Genomic DNA, 15,167 nt, shown 5'->3' with positions numbered 1-15,167 from the left:
ATGGCTTGATGACAGAATATCTTGGAACATTTTAATGAACATGATCTTTAGGCAAAAATAATCCTCAAACAAAAAAGCACAAAGACATTTCATTGTACTCTGAGAATATTGACACATTGGTATGTGTTTCCTTTATTATTTGATTCAGCCCATGCAGCTGAATGCTGTTAGATGTTAGAATTTCTTTGATTGGGCATGTGTGTGGCCAGTGACCACGTAGAACACCTTTTTGTGGTGATGTTGTATTGGTTTTGTACTCCTTTATGTTTTGCAGTGGTGACCCCTCTCTCCTTGTGTCCACTCTGGTGTGGGAAACCTGACTCTCTGGGGTCTATGGACAGAATGAGGTTAACCAGAACAAACACATTCAGCCATGCATATTCTATTCAGTTGGGTATCGCCACAGGCTAAACATGTTACCTGACATAGTACCTGAATGTACAGGTAACTGCCAAAATAGAGGAAACACCAACATAAAGTGTCTTAATAGGGCGTTGGCCAGAGCAGCTTCAGTGCACATAGGCATAGATTCTACAAGTGTCTGGAACTCTATTGGAGGGATGCGACACCATTCTTCCAGGAGAAATTCCATCATTTGGTGTTTTGTTGATGGTGGTGGAAAACGGGGTCTCAGGCGCCGCTCCAGAATCTCCCATAAATGTTCAATTGTGTTTGAGAGCTGGTGACAGACTGCCATGGCATATGGTTTACCTCGTTTGCAGGCTCATCAAATCATTCAGTGACCACTTGTGCCCTGTGGATGGAGGCATTATCATCCTAGGGGCTACCATGATGGGTTGTTAATTGTTTAACTCAGAAACTACACCTGTGTGGAGCAGCTGCTTTCAATATACTTTGTTTCCTTCATTTATTGTTTCCAATATTTTGGCCGTTATCTGTAGTTTACACTGAATTCCTCTTCTTGCTGTCTCTGACAAGACCTCATATGTCTGTATAGTTGATGATGTGCATGTCTGCATGTCGGTCTTCCTCCACAGTGAGCTGCTGCAGTCTCTGGACATGTGTGAAAATGACCCTGTGGCTGTGGCCAGATGCTTTGTAGATAAGGTAAGTGGAGGCCACTCACAGACAGACTGACTTGAACCTATCATCAGGAAGCTGGACAAGCTAGTGTTACTGATCTGATTTTGAGGTCTTCCTCCATTTTGTTATTTTATAGAGTGATGATTTTGAGATCTACACGCAGTACTGCACAAACTATCCCAAGTAAGTAGAAGGAATAATTGATGGTTTTCTGGAACCTTTGGGTTCCAGAAAATGGACATGTTTAAATAAAAATAATAGTCATTTGTACGATCCATTGGCTTGTTGTTTTTTTTCTAGCTCTGTGGGTGCACTGACAGACTGCATGAGGAGTAAGACCCTGGCCGAGTTCTTCAGCGATCGCCAGGCCTCTCTCAAGCGTTCTCTCCCCCTGGGCTCCTACCTGCTCAAACCTGTCCAGAGGATCCTCAAATACCACCTGCTTCTGCAGGTACACTGGTCCTCACTACCTACTACCTTTACTACGGGTAGAGATGGTCCAAGAAAACTATATAGAATTGTCCTTGTGCGATTGCAGGTTGATTGTGGGGTCCTTTTGACAGGAGGGCAAAAGAAATTGCATTCAACCTTTAACCTAGCAAGAAGATGGCAAAGCTTTGTATTGCATATTACAACAACACAATCAACCCCACTCCAGAGGTCTTGACTCTTCATGCTGTGGTTGTTTGCTCTCTCTTTCTCTCGCTGAAAGGACATCGCCAAGCACTTTGACCCTGATGAGGAGGGCTATGAGGTGGTGCAGGAGGCCATCGACACCATGACTGGGGTGGCCTGGTACATCAATGACATGAAGAGGAAACACGAGCACTCTGTCAGGCTGCAGGTCAGTATGGCTACTCAGGGTGGGGTGAAGGGAATTTGACCCACCCCTTTCCACTATTATGATATACTGTACCTGCATCATTGTGTAGTGCAGCAATGACATCTAATTGAGGTCATTTTCTGGTGGCTATGTTTCTCTAGGTTTTTATATCAGATAATGAAGTGTATGCTGTTTCACTGTGTTGCTGGAGTTCTTGTTGATAAGGCATTATGTTTGTCACCCGGCCTCCTAAACTGTTCCAGGTTGCTGTCCCACAGTAACTCCCTGGCTGAGTTTAATGTACTCTGTGTATGGAGAGAGGACATTCACATTTTGAGTTCATTGCAAAGTATTTGTTGTTCCAATAAAGCAATAAACCTCTAACTTCCACCACCAACCTTAAAACATAGTCTAAAGACTAAATCTTTAGAAAGAAATTGGTCTTGTAGGGACCCAATTAATCAATGATGTTTTAACTCCTAAACACCAGGCCCCTCGGGATCACAGAACCACCAGGTTCTACAGGGTCACCTTGTCTGCTGCGTTTGGGTTTTGTTTTAATTCCTGCTTTTAATTGGATGGCTAGTTTGCTGCCCATGGTTTCCCTTGCCTAACTGTTTTTTAATGTTACAACAAAAAAACTGTTCTCTACGCTGACTTTGCACCCCTTGTGCATGCTTTCATGTACAGTTTTGCCAGTGTAGTGTACCCAACCAGTGTTTAGGAGACCTAGATACACTCATATATGAGCGGTGTGTGTGTGCGCAGGAGATCCAGTCTCTCCTGATCAACTGGAAGGGCCCTGACCTCACTACATTTGGAGAGCTGGTCCTGGAGGGAACTTTCCAGGTACAACGTGCCAAGAATACCAGGATGCTGTTCCTCTTCGACAAGATGCTCCTCATCACCAAGAAGAGAGGAGAGCACTACGTCTACAAGACCCACATCTCGGTACGGAGCAGGCACAGTTGACCAGTCTAACCCGAATGGCATGGGCTTGCTTTGTCAGGTTGGTTTAACGTTTGTGTAATGTTTCTGTATGTGTTTGGTTTCAGTGCTCAACTCTGATGCTGCTTGACAGTGCCAAGGACCCCCTGCACTTCAGTGTGATCCACTTCAAGCATCCCAAGCAGCCTCACACTGTGCAGGTGAGTTTGGCTCTACCACTACATCATACGCCTGTCCTCTCTTGTAATAGTTCTCCAAGAGCTCACTATGATTGACAAGTGTCTGTTTCAGGCCAAGACTGTAGAGGAGAAGCGCCTCTGGGCTCATCATATCAAGAGGCTGATTCTAGAGAACCACCACACCATCGTCCCACAGAAGGTAAACCTAACAGCAGGGATTCAAATCCACTTCCTTCAAGTATCCTACAGTCTTGCGCCATCCATTAACATCAACTTATTACTAATGCTTTCTTTTGATTTCTGTCTTACAGGCAAAAGAGGCCATCCTGGAAAATGATTCTTTCAGTGAGTATTCCAGATAAATGAATACGGTTGCTATTAATATAAGGTAAAGGCACTAACCATATCTCTGGCTGCGGCTGTTACCAAAGCAACATAAAATGCCGTCATTGAGTGCAAGAACATCAATTCATTTACTGGAAATATATTAGCTTCTTTGTAAACCTTTTGGAACAATTATTAACTGTTGTGTCCCCTGTAGATGAGTAGAGAATGATTGCTTTGACTGGCTTGGTAGTGAGTGAGTAGTAGTGATGCTGTGTGCAGACCCAGGATCAGGGAGGTACCGTTACAGCCCAGAGAGGCTGAAGAATGCTGTATCCTGCCAGGCTGAAGACTTCCCTGCAGAAGGACGGCACGGACGCAGGAGATCAGGTAAGATAGTTCCCCTCCCCCTGCACATACTAAAGCAATGTTTTTGTTTTATGAAAACAACACTAAAGCCATCTCATCAGTCTCGATTAGTTACTTACCCACAGTCCTACGATTTTGAGATTTAAAAATATATATATTTTTAAGAGACTCCTTGGTTAGACGTTTTGTCTTAAAAGCTCATTGCTTGTGTAATATCTGTCTGAGAGTACAGTATATTTGCCACATATCTTCACTATGCTTCGACCATATCTTTTTTTTCTTTAGAACCAGCGAAACAGATTGTGAGGACAACCAAAGGTATTAAAGGCAACAATTGTTATTCATAATAATTATCTTAAACAGCCTGTTAGAGGTCTTTGTCGTTCATTATCATGATGAGACTTGAACGTTAAATGAACATGGAGACCAGACAGCTGCTCATTACACTGGAGCCACTGCTGCTATGATTCAGGTTCTCTGTCGCTCGTACCAAGTCTCTGTGTTCCCCCCCATACTTTCATTCTGCCCTAGATGACCCCTGGGCAGCCAGATCAAAAGGCCAGCCACTCCACTCCACTCTCTCACCCCCACACACCCCTCTGCCCTAGCTCACACATAATGATGTCAATTATGGGCCATATTACTGAAAGGCTTTGTCATGCTCAAGCTCTTTTCAATAGTCAAATTCAGTCCTGGCTTTAGATCTGTTGCTCGGGCTGCTCTCATGCATTTTAATTATCCAGTAATGAAAGGACTAAACTAAGTACCTCTGTCTTGTCTCTTTGGAGTCTTTACGACCTCTCAAATCAATTTAGCTACAAACCTAATGAAGTTATTTTCTTGTTCTTTATCCTCCTCGGTCAGAGAGGACTGTCCTTGTGAATTGCATCATTTCTGAGTCTCTGAAAGGAGGCATTTCTCATTCAGTTTATCCAATTAACTTGCTCAGATATTATTACAGTATGTTATATAAATGGAGTTTGTTGTATTGGTCAATATTGTTGACATTCTCCTTTTTTAAATTTGTCTCCTCTTCATTATCTACTCCTGACTTGCAGCCATTCTGAAGGTAAGCTTCCCAATGATGAGTACAATTTTCCCTGCCATGTTTTTTTTTCTCCTCTGTGCAGAAAGAGGAATCAGTTGACTCTGTTCAATGTGTCTAGTGAGATAATGTTGTTTGACCCTGACTCAGCAGGGTCAAACAATTTCCATTCAGAGAGAAATTAGCCAAAAGAGAGGAACTGCTACTCTAAGCCCTATTGGGCTAAACTGTGGTAGTTGAAGGTTTCTGTCTCAGGGTTTTCAGTGATGTAATGTGTTCACAGCGTGGAATGGACAGCATGCTGACTTGGACACGTTGTGCCTTCATATCTCACACTATACTAGAGCAGTCACAGTGAGGCCATCATTTTCAAAACATTGCATTCACAACACGTCTATGCTGGCCTCGGAGTAACAACTCAACTCTGACTTCACGCTACAGCATGCGGACAGTGAAGGTGCTCTGCTGGGGGACAGGCGTTCCCTGCAACCCTCTGCTAGTGTCAGTATGCTGGGCTCCAGTCTAGGCAAGCCCAAGGCTGAGAGGCCTAGTGTACAGGAGGACCAGGAGGAGCTATGTCCCAGTGATGGTGAGGACCCTAGGCCAGGGTCCCCGCCCCTCCAGGGGGGCACTGAGCAGGAGGAGGAGAAGGGGGAGATGAACATGGATGATATTCTGATGGAGGACGACCAGGTAGCCGACTTTGCCAGCTCTATGCTGGCAGCCATCTCCTGCTGGCACTATAGGGCCAGGGCTTTGCTTTCCGCTCGGTTCACAACGGTGAGGCTCACTGCCACCAATGGGTTTCGTATTTCCTCTGCCATTTCATTGGCTTGCTTCAACAATCTCAATCTTTCTCTGTTTACCTCGACCTTGATGTAATTCACTAACACCCAGCTACCATTTGCCATACTCATGGAATGCTTCTGGTTTTCAAACTCACACAATAATAACAGCATGGACTTAACCTTCCAGGAATGGTAACAACAATCAGTAGCATGAAGATCTGGTGATCAGATTTATGATGAATCACGTCTTCATTTAATGTTGGGGAAAGGTGATGGTATTATGTACTTTATAAATATAGATTTTCTGTGTTCCAGTCAGTAAAAGGCTTCGCATGTTCTGAATTTGAGGGGGGGGTTTAAGTGAAGGATTAACACGCATACTACCATGTTTTTCTCTTATGTTGCGGGGAGTTAGACCCAAAATCAACATTGTAGAAATGACTAATTTAGAGGTTAGCAATTAGCCTTGTGCGTAGTTGGCGGTTGCATTTGCATTGAGTCAATGGATCCACAGAGCTGATGTATGACTTCAAAGGTGAATTTGCCTGTCAAATCGGGGAGTCAGGATAATGGGTGCTTTGGTCTTTGGCAATCACATTAGTTAAAAGGTTTCTCTTTTGATTTTTTCCGAAACCACAGAGGAGGTTTTTAAAGGTTAATTGCTCTAATGGTATTAAAATGGCCTGAACTTTGAATATCTCTAATATGAATGTCAGCTGTCTAAATAATGTATGTACTGTCACACAGGTGCTTTACAACCCAATACTAATCAGTATTGTGACTGTCTGGAACCAGAGTATATAGCAATGTGATACTCCAATGTATGGTTTTTGGCCATGGTACCCCTGTGTAAGGCACGGTGTTCTACCTAAATGTGCTGCAGTCCCCTTCATATTGTGTTCTGCTGTCCCAGGATGAAGAACACTGTGAGGTTGTAGATGAGAAGAGACCAATGAGGGTGAGGATGAACACATCAGCCCAGGAGATCGGTGAAATGGCTACAGTGGAGGCCTTCACTGACCAGGTATGGAGAGTTTGGACTGGCTGGGTCAAAGTTGAGGTGGTCTCTGCACCCAGAACCAAATCAGTCACGAGAGACTAAGCTTCAAGAGATTCTTCTGAACAGATTCATGTTTTTGGTTCTTCTATATATCTCAGGCAATGCTTTCAGAAAATGATTTAATATTTTGAGGGGGATGGGAATTTTGAAAATATCCAGCAAGGAAGACTGGTAGTTGGCCGAAAAGATGAGCACTGTTCAGTTCAGATAAGTCCTCTTGGCATCTTAATAGCCTACAACCAGCGGGCATAGCAGCGGGAAGTAGGGGTGCTGAGGGTGCTGCAGGACCCACTGAATGTAGTGCACTGGTGAGCCATTCGATCTAACAGATCCAGGGAATGCATGATTTTGTATGTGCAACCTGTCAAAATAGGATAAAGATTGATCTGAATACTGTTTGGCTCTTTAGAGATTAATGTGCCGACCATCTTTGTGCATAGGCCTACTGGCATATTGTTCACCACTTGAGGAAGTGGAAACTCAAAACACTTGGCTATCTAGCAATAAGATCATATCTAGCTATGTAGGCTAATCGATTAACCTATCAGTAAATGTAGGCCATTGCCCTACAAAACCTTTCCAGTGCTAGGTCAAGGCTACTTGATGTAGGCCTATTCAAGCAAATGGCGCGCTCCGCTCCACAGGCACATCAAAACCATACTACATAGACTAGCCTACTCCGATTGTAAAGTGGTGCCATGAACTCATTGAATTAAATTGTATACTCACAGAAAGCTGTGACTCCTCCTCTCTATAACTAGAACAACAGTAATGTAGCACAATTACATTTTGAGCAACAGTCAGATGCTTGTGCTTAGACTGTATCTCTCCCTCTGTGCGCACAGTGGGGAGATGGGATGGTTTGCTCACACATCAGCTGACAGCTAATGAAACAGGGACAGGCAGATACTGTCATAGCAGGAATCAATATAATGCATATGTTTTTACTGTTGCACAAAGTTTGGTTTTAGAACCAAAAAATTGCAGGTACATTGTGTCGCAAAATCACTGACTATTAGGACCCTAAATAAAATGCTTCGGTAAGAAGGCAGTGTCGGTAATTTTCGGTTTATCATCCCAGCTCTAGGGGGTTGTGTATTTATGTCCTGTAAATGAGAACTCCCCTCCTTCATGCTGTTGCCGCCTGTCATCTCTCACGGTGAGAAATGCAACATTTTGATATTGGGGAATATTTTTGATAGAACCTGCATCTCCTGGGTGCTCTGTGGGACGGCTGGTTCCAAGCCGAGTGTGACAAGTTATTTTCATCCCTCCCTTATCTCCTTCTCGCAGCTCCCTGCTGCATTCCACTACACACACACACACACACCATCACAGCCAGACGGCAGTTGGAAATTAGTCTGTTATAACTGCACATGAGTGAAATTGGTGTTTTCAACATTTTTGAAATTGCTACATTTTAATGCTGAGTTCAGCAGGGGTGTATGCCATGGCCTGTGGCAATTGTATCTGAGGAATTAGTTGTAAAGCTAAAAATGGAATCAAAATGTCCCACTATCCATTATACTGCCCTTTCCTTTTACAGAATATTAGACGATATGTGCTACTATCAGAAGTCGTGGCTGCTGTAACAGATTAGCCTGATCATTTAACTCTGTTCATTTGTCAAATGTCAGATAATGACTTCGGATTTTAACATCAGCACCCGACGGCTTATCATATACATATTGCCTTAACCATCCTGATGTTAATGTAGACTCTGTCCTCCTTATCCAGGTGTATGTGAAGGAGGTGTTTCCTCAAAGCAGTGCTCCTAAGGTAGTGGTGATGGAAAAGAGTGACGAGAACCCACCCCTATACACAGAGCCTGATGCCTTGCCCACCCTGCTTCCCAGACAGCTTGAGACATCTCAGACACCGGAGCTTGAGAAGAGGAAAGAGGAAGGGTACAAAGAAGGAGAAGAGAAGGAGAGTGACTGCTCTGCCCACCAACAGGATGAGATTAACTCCTCATCAGCGACCAATGGAGAGTGTTCAGAGTTGGAGGATGGGGCGGTGCGGACTGAGCCCAGCAGAATTCTAACTGTCTCTGTGTTGGACCAGGCCAGTGTAATTGCTGAGCATTTTGTCAGCAGCCTGTCCCGGAGAGGCAGCCTGGTGGTCTCAGAGGAGCTGCGTTCCCTGGGCTGCCCCTCACCTCAGCCGGGCAGCAGGAGCAGCAGCAACCCCTGTCTGAGCACCATGCTCCAGGAGAAGGCCCAGACCCTGGTCAACTCCACCCCAGAACCCCCACTGCTCCTGGAGGCCAACACCTCAACGCCTGACCCTAGACCAGACCACCTCATGGAGGTGGAGCGCCATTTCACTCTCTCCAAGCAAGACCGGATACTCATCCACAAGATCAGGAGGTACTACGAACATGCTGAGCACCAGGACGCCAGCTTCAGTATCACACGCAGGGAGAGCCTGTCCTATATCCCTGCAGGCCTGGTCAGACACCTGAGCCGGCAGCTTAACGGCAAACCCCAGGACCAGGCGGTTCCAGGGCACCGGAGGAGCTCCCCGAACATCCGGCCCACCTTTTGGTCAGCTTTCGACCTTCCTGGCATAGAAAAGGAGCAGAGGACTAATAATACCCCTGTGCTGGAGCCACAGAGAGCCGCAGACCCAAAGCCCAGGTCCCAGAGTGTCAATGATGCTCCTGTTGGAGATGAGGAAGAGTTCTTCAGACCCTCCTCGGACATGGTCCAAGTGTGGCAAGAGAGAGATGTCAATGGGACCCTTGAGGAACCCAAGGGTTCCAATAGTACAGAGGAAAATTTCCATCCCAGATCACATCTATCCCGGAAGGGGGGAACCAGCAGAGATAGCCCTGAAGCTGAGTACATTGAGCCCATGAGGATCCTGGAGGAGTCAGACATGGGCAGTGTCTCAAAGGAATCCCCAGTCCCATTGCCTGTCATAATCACCCCAGACCCCTTCTCAGGGCATGAGTCCTGCCAGAATAAGATTCCCAAGTCCTGGGAGAGAGGTGGGGTCAGTAGCGCTCCCATCCCCAGGATAATCAGTCTGTGTTCAGAGGTAGATGAGGACCTGATCCTGCAGGACATGGAGAAGATGAAGAACAAGGTGTTCCAGCTGGCCCGCCAGTACAGCCAGCGCATCAAGAACAGTAGGCCTGTGGTGAGGCAGAGGAACAGGGAAGTTGAGAAACACCTTGCCCCCAAGAACCTGCCAGCTGTCTACGAGGAGAAGGTCCAAAAGAGAGACTGGGGTAAGCTTTATTTTTTTGTGTGTTTTTTTTTTGCTGATCAGTTATGGTTTGATGTGATGTTCTAATCTGTAAAACTGAAATTATAAAACTGCTCTGCCCTGTCTTTTCTGTGTATGCAGGTAGAGCTAACCTGATGCTGTCACTCAACTCCTATGAGCAAGTGGTTGTGCATGAGCTGAGGACCCCAAGCCCAGCCCCAAGCCTCAGTTCTGGGGCCAGCTCACGGGTCACGTCCCCTTGCCCCAACGGTCCTCCGAGCCCAGTGCAGACAGAGATTTTCCACTGGCCACATGTCCAAGAGCTGCGCTCTAAATACACTGACCCCAGGCTGGACCCGGGTTCCTCCCATGCCTCACCTGTCAGCCGTAGCTACTCCGTACCAGAGAGGATGGAGAGTTGCACTGAGGGGTGCAGCACTGAGGGGTGCAGCACCTCATGGAGCCCCGCTGGCTATTCATCCAGCTGCAACGGCTCCACAGAAATGAACAGTGCCCTAACAGACTCCCTTGAGACTACGTCATCCATGGCCCACCGGGGTGTGGGCTCTGTGGGGAAGGCTAAGCCCCAGCCCCTGCTGTGCAGGTGGAACTCTTTGGATCACATGCTGGGAACACTGCCTCTACATGAACTGCAAAACCTCCAGGTGCCCACGAGGAGCTGTTGCGTGGCTGGTCAGACCACCCTGCCCAACGAGAACAAGGTCATTATAGTGGAGAGGGTTCCTGGCGCAAGGCCTGTGGAGACTGGAGGGAAGGAGAGAGTAGAGGAGGAAGGCGCTAAAGGAAAGGGCCAACTCAAAATCTTGAAAAGCCTCGACTACCAGTACTGTGCCAAAGGGTCTCCACTGACTTCAGGCAAAAATACTGAGGGTAGTCTGGTAAAAAACCTACGGGTGAAATTCCAGAACTTGGGTTCAACACATGAACACTTGAAAACTGTAAAGACCATGCCTATTTGATTGCATTCTGTAAATCATGACAAGCCTTCTCTTACCTAAAACATGAAATTGACATTGATGCATATGAATATTGTCATTTAGCCAGTAACTAGTGCTACTGTTTTATGATTTCAATTTGGTGAAATAATTTTCTACTTTTTGTTGGTCTTTTCTCACATCAGTTACTGGTATGATATGTGGTTATGTAACCTCTGGTGTTATTGGGGATATTGAGCTATCAAGAGCACCCCATGGGAAATTGTGACTTTGTAAAATGTGTAAATACTTGTAAATTTCTCTGGTTCTTACACCACCATGTAATGTGTATATGTAAAGAGAATGAGTGTTTATATGGAAAATAGTTTTGTTTCATGTTTGAGGGAAAAGAATGTCAGCGTATTAGAGCGGAAATCTGTCCAGATTACCTTTTCTTTTTTGTTTGCTGTATCACTCAATCTTTTCCCCCACAATGCAATGGTCACCCTCCATTTGTGATTCAATTGCGAGGGTCATAAGCAAGGAAATGGTGAAAAGAGGATTCGGGAAATGAACAATTAATATATAAAGGGGAGTAAACCTGGAAGGTTGTGCCACCATCTAAGTGATTACTGCAGATTTACAATCAAGACGGTGCCATTAGGACTTGCTCGTCCCTATTTGACCTTTGACCAAAGTGTTTTTCCCTTAGTTTTGTCATAATGGGGGAGAGATGGTCTGTGCTGTCTACTATTCAGCCCATTGTGCCACATTTAGTACCATCATTGTTTTCATACATCACTGGAACTGTGTTTCTGATTATTATATATTTCCTTTCTTGTTATTTATAAAATGATCCTCGTCTTCATACAAATATTGACCAATACAGTCGTAGACTTTTCCATTCCAGAAACTACACAGAATAATTTAATGCTTGAAATGGCATATTCTCAATAAAATCAGATAATAAATGTACCTAATTATTTGTGGTTTCTTTGTCAGTAGGAAAAATGATCTAAAATGAAGGCATTTGTTTTTTCAGTTGATTGTCACTTAGAGGAAGTCTGTATTTTGACATAACTGTCGCAGAGCTGTAATGGGAGTTTGAATCTTAGCTTCCTGGGCATTAGAGGAGACACTCCATACTCGAAAAACTAATTCCGAGTGGCTGGGCCTGGCTCCCAAGTGGGTGAGTCTATGCCGTCCCAGGCCCACCCATGGCTGCGTCCTGCCCAGTCATGTGAAATCCATAGATCAGGTCCAACTGAAGTCATTTCCTTATATGAACGAACTCTGTAAAATCATTGAAGTTGTTTTATATTTTTGTTCAGTATAAATGTCTACTGTGTATCCAGATTCCCTTTTCCCGTGCTACATTCAAATGCCAGTATACATTCTACAAGTAGTGGAACAGGCAAACATGATAACCCCATGTCTGATGACAGTAGCTCTACTGTCGCTAACAAGCAATGCTTAAGGCATTGCAAACGGGTTAGCATAAGTCGTTTCTAAATACTAGCTAGCATTTTATGAGGCCACCAAACACATTCCTCACAAGTTAGGAGCATATTTTCTCCAACATTATAATGAGAAGGTGCCTCTAGGTCCCAAAACACAAGTTTTCTGGAGACTTGTGGGAGGAGTGCCGACTACGTCGCCCACTGGATGCGCTTTCGGTAGCCTTATTGCATCCAGGAATCTTCCATGACCACCACCTGAGGTGGTCAGCCAGATCTGAACACAATCAGACCACAAAGCGACTTTTGTGCGTCTCGAACAGCCTTTTCAATGCAATCGTCGTACTCCGATAGCAGAAGTCAAGTGTAGACACTATGCCATGGGGAAAAACTGAGCATAGATTTGACTCATACCATTACTTTACTAAAAACTGTGTGTCTCGAACCTAAACCATTCAAAACATATTTCACCAGAGCTACTGAATATGTGTGTGTATATACAGTGCATTCGGAAAGTATTCAGACCCCCTGACCTTTTCCACATTTTGTTACGTAACAGCCTTATTCTAAAATGTATTAAATTTGTTTTTTCCCTATCAATCTACACACTACCCCATAATGACAAAGCAAAAACAGGTTTTTAGAAATGTTTGCATATTTGAAGTATGACATTTACATAAGTATTCAGACCCTTTACTCAGTACTTTACTGAAGCACCTTTGGCAGCGATTACAGCCTTGAGTCTTCTTGGGTATGACGCTACAAGCTTGGCACACCTGTATTTGGGGAGTTTCTCCCATTCTTCTCTGCAGATCCTCTCAAGCTCTGTCAGGTTGGATGCGGAGTGTCACTGCTCAGCTATTTTCAGGTTTCTCCAGAGATGACAATCGTATTCAAGTCCGGGCTCTGGCCGGGCAACTCAAGGACATTGAGACTTGTCCCGAAGCCACTCCTATGTTGTCTTGACGGTGTGCTAAGGGTCATTGTCCTGCTGGAAGGTGAACATTCGCCCCAGACTGAGCACTCTGGAGCAAGTTTTCAATCAAGGATCTCTCTGTACTTTGCTCCGTTAATCTTTCCCTGACTAGTCTCCCAGTCCCTGCCGCTGAAAAATATCCCCACAGCATGATGCTGCCACCACCATGCTTCACCATAGGGAGTGTGCCATGTTTCCTCCAGACGCTTGGCTTGCAGGCCAAAGAGTTTAATCTTGGTTTCATCAGACCAGATAATCTTGTTTCTCATGGTCTGAGAGTCCTTTAGGTGCCTTTGGAAAACTCCAAACAGGCTGTCATGTGCCTTTTACTGAGGAGTGGCTTCCGTCTGGCCACTCTACCATAAAGGTTTGATTGGTGGAGTGCTGCAGAGATGGTTGTCCTTCTGGAAGGTTCTCCCATCTCCACAGAGGAACTCTGGAGCTCTGTCAGAGTGACCAATGGGTTCTTAGTCACACCTCTGACCAAGGTCCTTCTCTGCCGATTGCTCAGTTTGGCTGGGCGGCCAGCTCTAGGAAGAGTCTTGGTGGTTCTAAACTTCTTCCATTTAAGAATGATGGAAGCCACTGTGTTTTTAGGGACCTTCAATGCTGCAGACATTTCTTGGTACAAAAAAATTCTAAAAACCTGTTTACGCTTTGTCATTATGGGGTATTGTGTGTAGATTGCTGAGGATTTTAAAGAAATCTATTTTAGAATAAGGCTGTAACAACAAAATGTGGAAAAAGTCAAGAGGTCTGAATACTTCCTGAAGGCGCTGTATATCTGGATTAGATAAGCATGCTTTACGGTGGGAACCACATACAGAGTTCATCGGGTGTCATGAGGACCGCCACAGGAAAGGAAGACCCAGAGTTACCTCTGCTGCAGAGGATATGTTTATTAGAGTTACCAGCCTCAGAAATGGCAGCCCAAGTAAATGCATCACAAAGTTAAAGTAACAGACACATCTCCACAACTGTTCAGAGAAAACTCCATGAATCAGGCCTTCATGGTCAAATTGCTGCAAAGAAACCAATACTAAAGGACACCAAAAGAAGAAGAGACTTGCTTGGGCCAAGAAACACGAGCAATGGACATCAGACCGGTGGAAATTTGTCCCTTGGTTTGGAGTCCAAATTTGATAATTTTGGTTCCAACCGCAGTGTCTTCGTGAGATGCAGAGTAGGTGAACGGATGATCTCCGCATGTGTGGTTCCCACCGTGAAGCATTGAGGAGGAGGTGTGATGGTGCTTTGATGGTGAAGCTGTTGGTTATTTATTTAGAATTCAAGGCACACTTAACCAGCATGGCTACCACAACATTCTGCAGTGATATGCCATCTGATTTATGCTTAGTGGGACTATCATTTGTTTTTCAACAGGACAATGACCCAACACACACCCAGGCTGTGTAAGGGCTATTTTACCAAGAAGGAGAGTGATGGAGTGCTGCATCAGATGACCTGGCCTCCACAATCACCCGACCTCAACACAATTGAGATGGTATGGGATGAGTTGGCCCGCAGAGTGAAGGAAAAGCGGCCAACAAGTGCTCATCATATGTGGGAACTCCAACAAGACTGTTGGAAAAGCATTCCTCATGAAGCTGGTTGAGAGAATGCCAAGAGTGTGCAAAGCTGTCATCAATGCCAAGGGTGGCTACTTTGAAGAATATAACTTATATTTGGATTTTAACACTTTTTTTTGGTTACTACATTATTCCATATGTGTTATTTCATAGTTTTGACTATTATTCTATAGCAGTAAAAAAAAAAAAAATCCTTGAATGAGTATATGTGTCCAAAGTTTTGACCCTGCACTGTATATATATACAGTGGGGCAAAAAAGTATTTAGTCAGACACCAATTGTGCAAGTTCTCCCACTTAAAAAGATGAGAGAGGCCTGTAATTTTCATCATAGGTACACTTCAACTATGACAGACAAAATGAGAAAAAGAAATCCAGAAAATCACATTGTAGGATTTTTAATGAATTGATTTGCAAA

The 15,167-nt window shown here is 44.7% G+C and overlaps 1 protein-coding gene across 10 annotated transcripts in view; it reads left to right on the top strand.

Moving 5' to 3' along the window:
* Nucleotides 1-11,703, top strand: part of LOC112256635 (pleckstrin homology domain-containing family G member 3) — a 49,113-nt gene extending 37,410 nt beyond the window's left edge. For 7 of the 10 annotated variants that reach the window (XM_024430011.2, XM_024430015.2, XM_042325412.1 and 4 more), the window contains 15 exons: nt 999-1,068; nt 1,181-1,227; nt 1,345-1,495; nt 1,757-1,888; nt 2,636-2,818; nt 2,923-3,015; nt 3,107-3,193; nt 3,306-3,339; nt 3,586-3,708; nt 3,973-4,005; nt 4,746-4,756; nt 5,174-5,512; nt 6,434-6,544; nt 8,318-9,815; nt 9,935-11,703. In XM_024430011.2, coding sequence (XP_024285779.1) covers nt 999-1,068; nt 1,181-1,227; nt 1,345-1,495; nt 1,757-1,888; nt 2,636-2,818; nt 2,923-3,015; nt 3,107-3,193; nt 3,306-3,339; nt 3,586-3,708; nt 3,973-4,005; nt 4,746-4,756; nt 5,174-5,512; nt 6,434-6,544; nt 8,318-9,815; nt 9,935-10,773 — 3,751 coding nt within the window. In that variant the 3' untranslated portion in view covers nt 10,774-11,703. The remainder of the gene's footprint in view (nt 1-998; nt 1,069-1,180; nt 1,228-1,344; nt 1,496-1,756; nt 1,889-2,635; nt 2,819-2,922; nt 3,016-3,106; nt 3,194-3,305; nt 3,340-3,585; nt 3,709-3,972; nt 4,006-4,745; nt 4,757-5,173; nt 5,513-6,433; nt 6,545-8,317; nt 9,816-9,934) is intronic. The other 3 variants (XM_024430017.2, XM_024430018.2, XM_024430019.2) reach the window with 3 other exon arrangements.
* Nucleotides 11,704-15,167: the final 3,464 nt, after the last annotated feature.

The sequence above is a fragment of the Oncorhynchus tshawytscha genome, linkage group LG08 (assembly GCF_018296145.1).
Source record: "Oncorhynchus tshawytscha isolate Ot180627B linkage group LG08, Otsh_v2.0, whole genome shotgun sequence".
NCBI classification, from domain to species: Eukaryota; Metazoa; Chordata; class Actinopteri; order Salmoniformes; family Salmonidae; genus Oncorhynchus; species Oncorhynchus tshawytscha.
The sequence above is the reverse complement of the archived record's forward strand: the minus strand, read 5'-3'. Positions and strand labels throughout refer to the sequence as shown.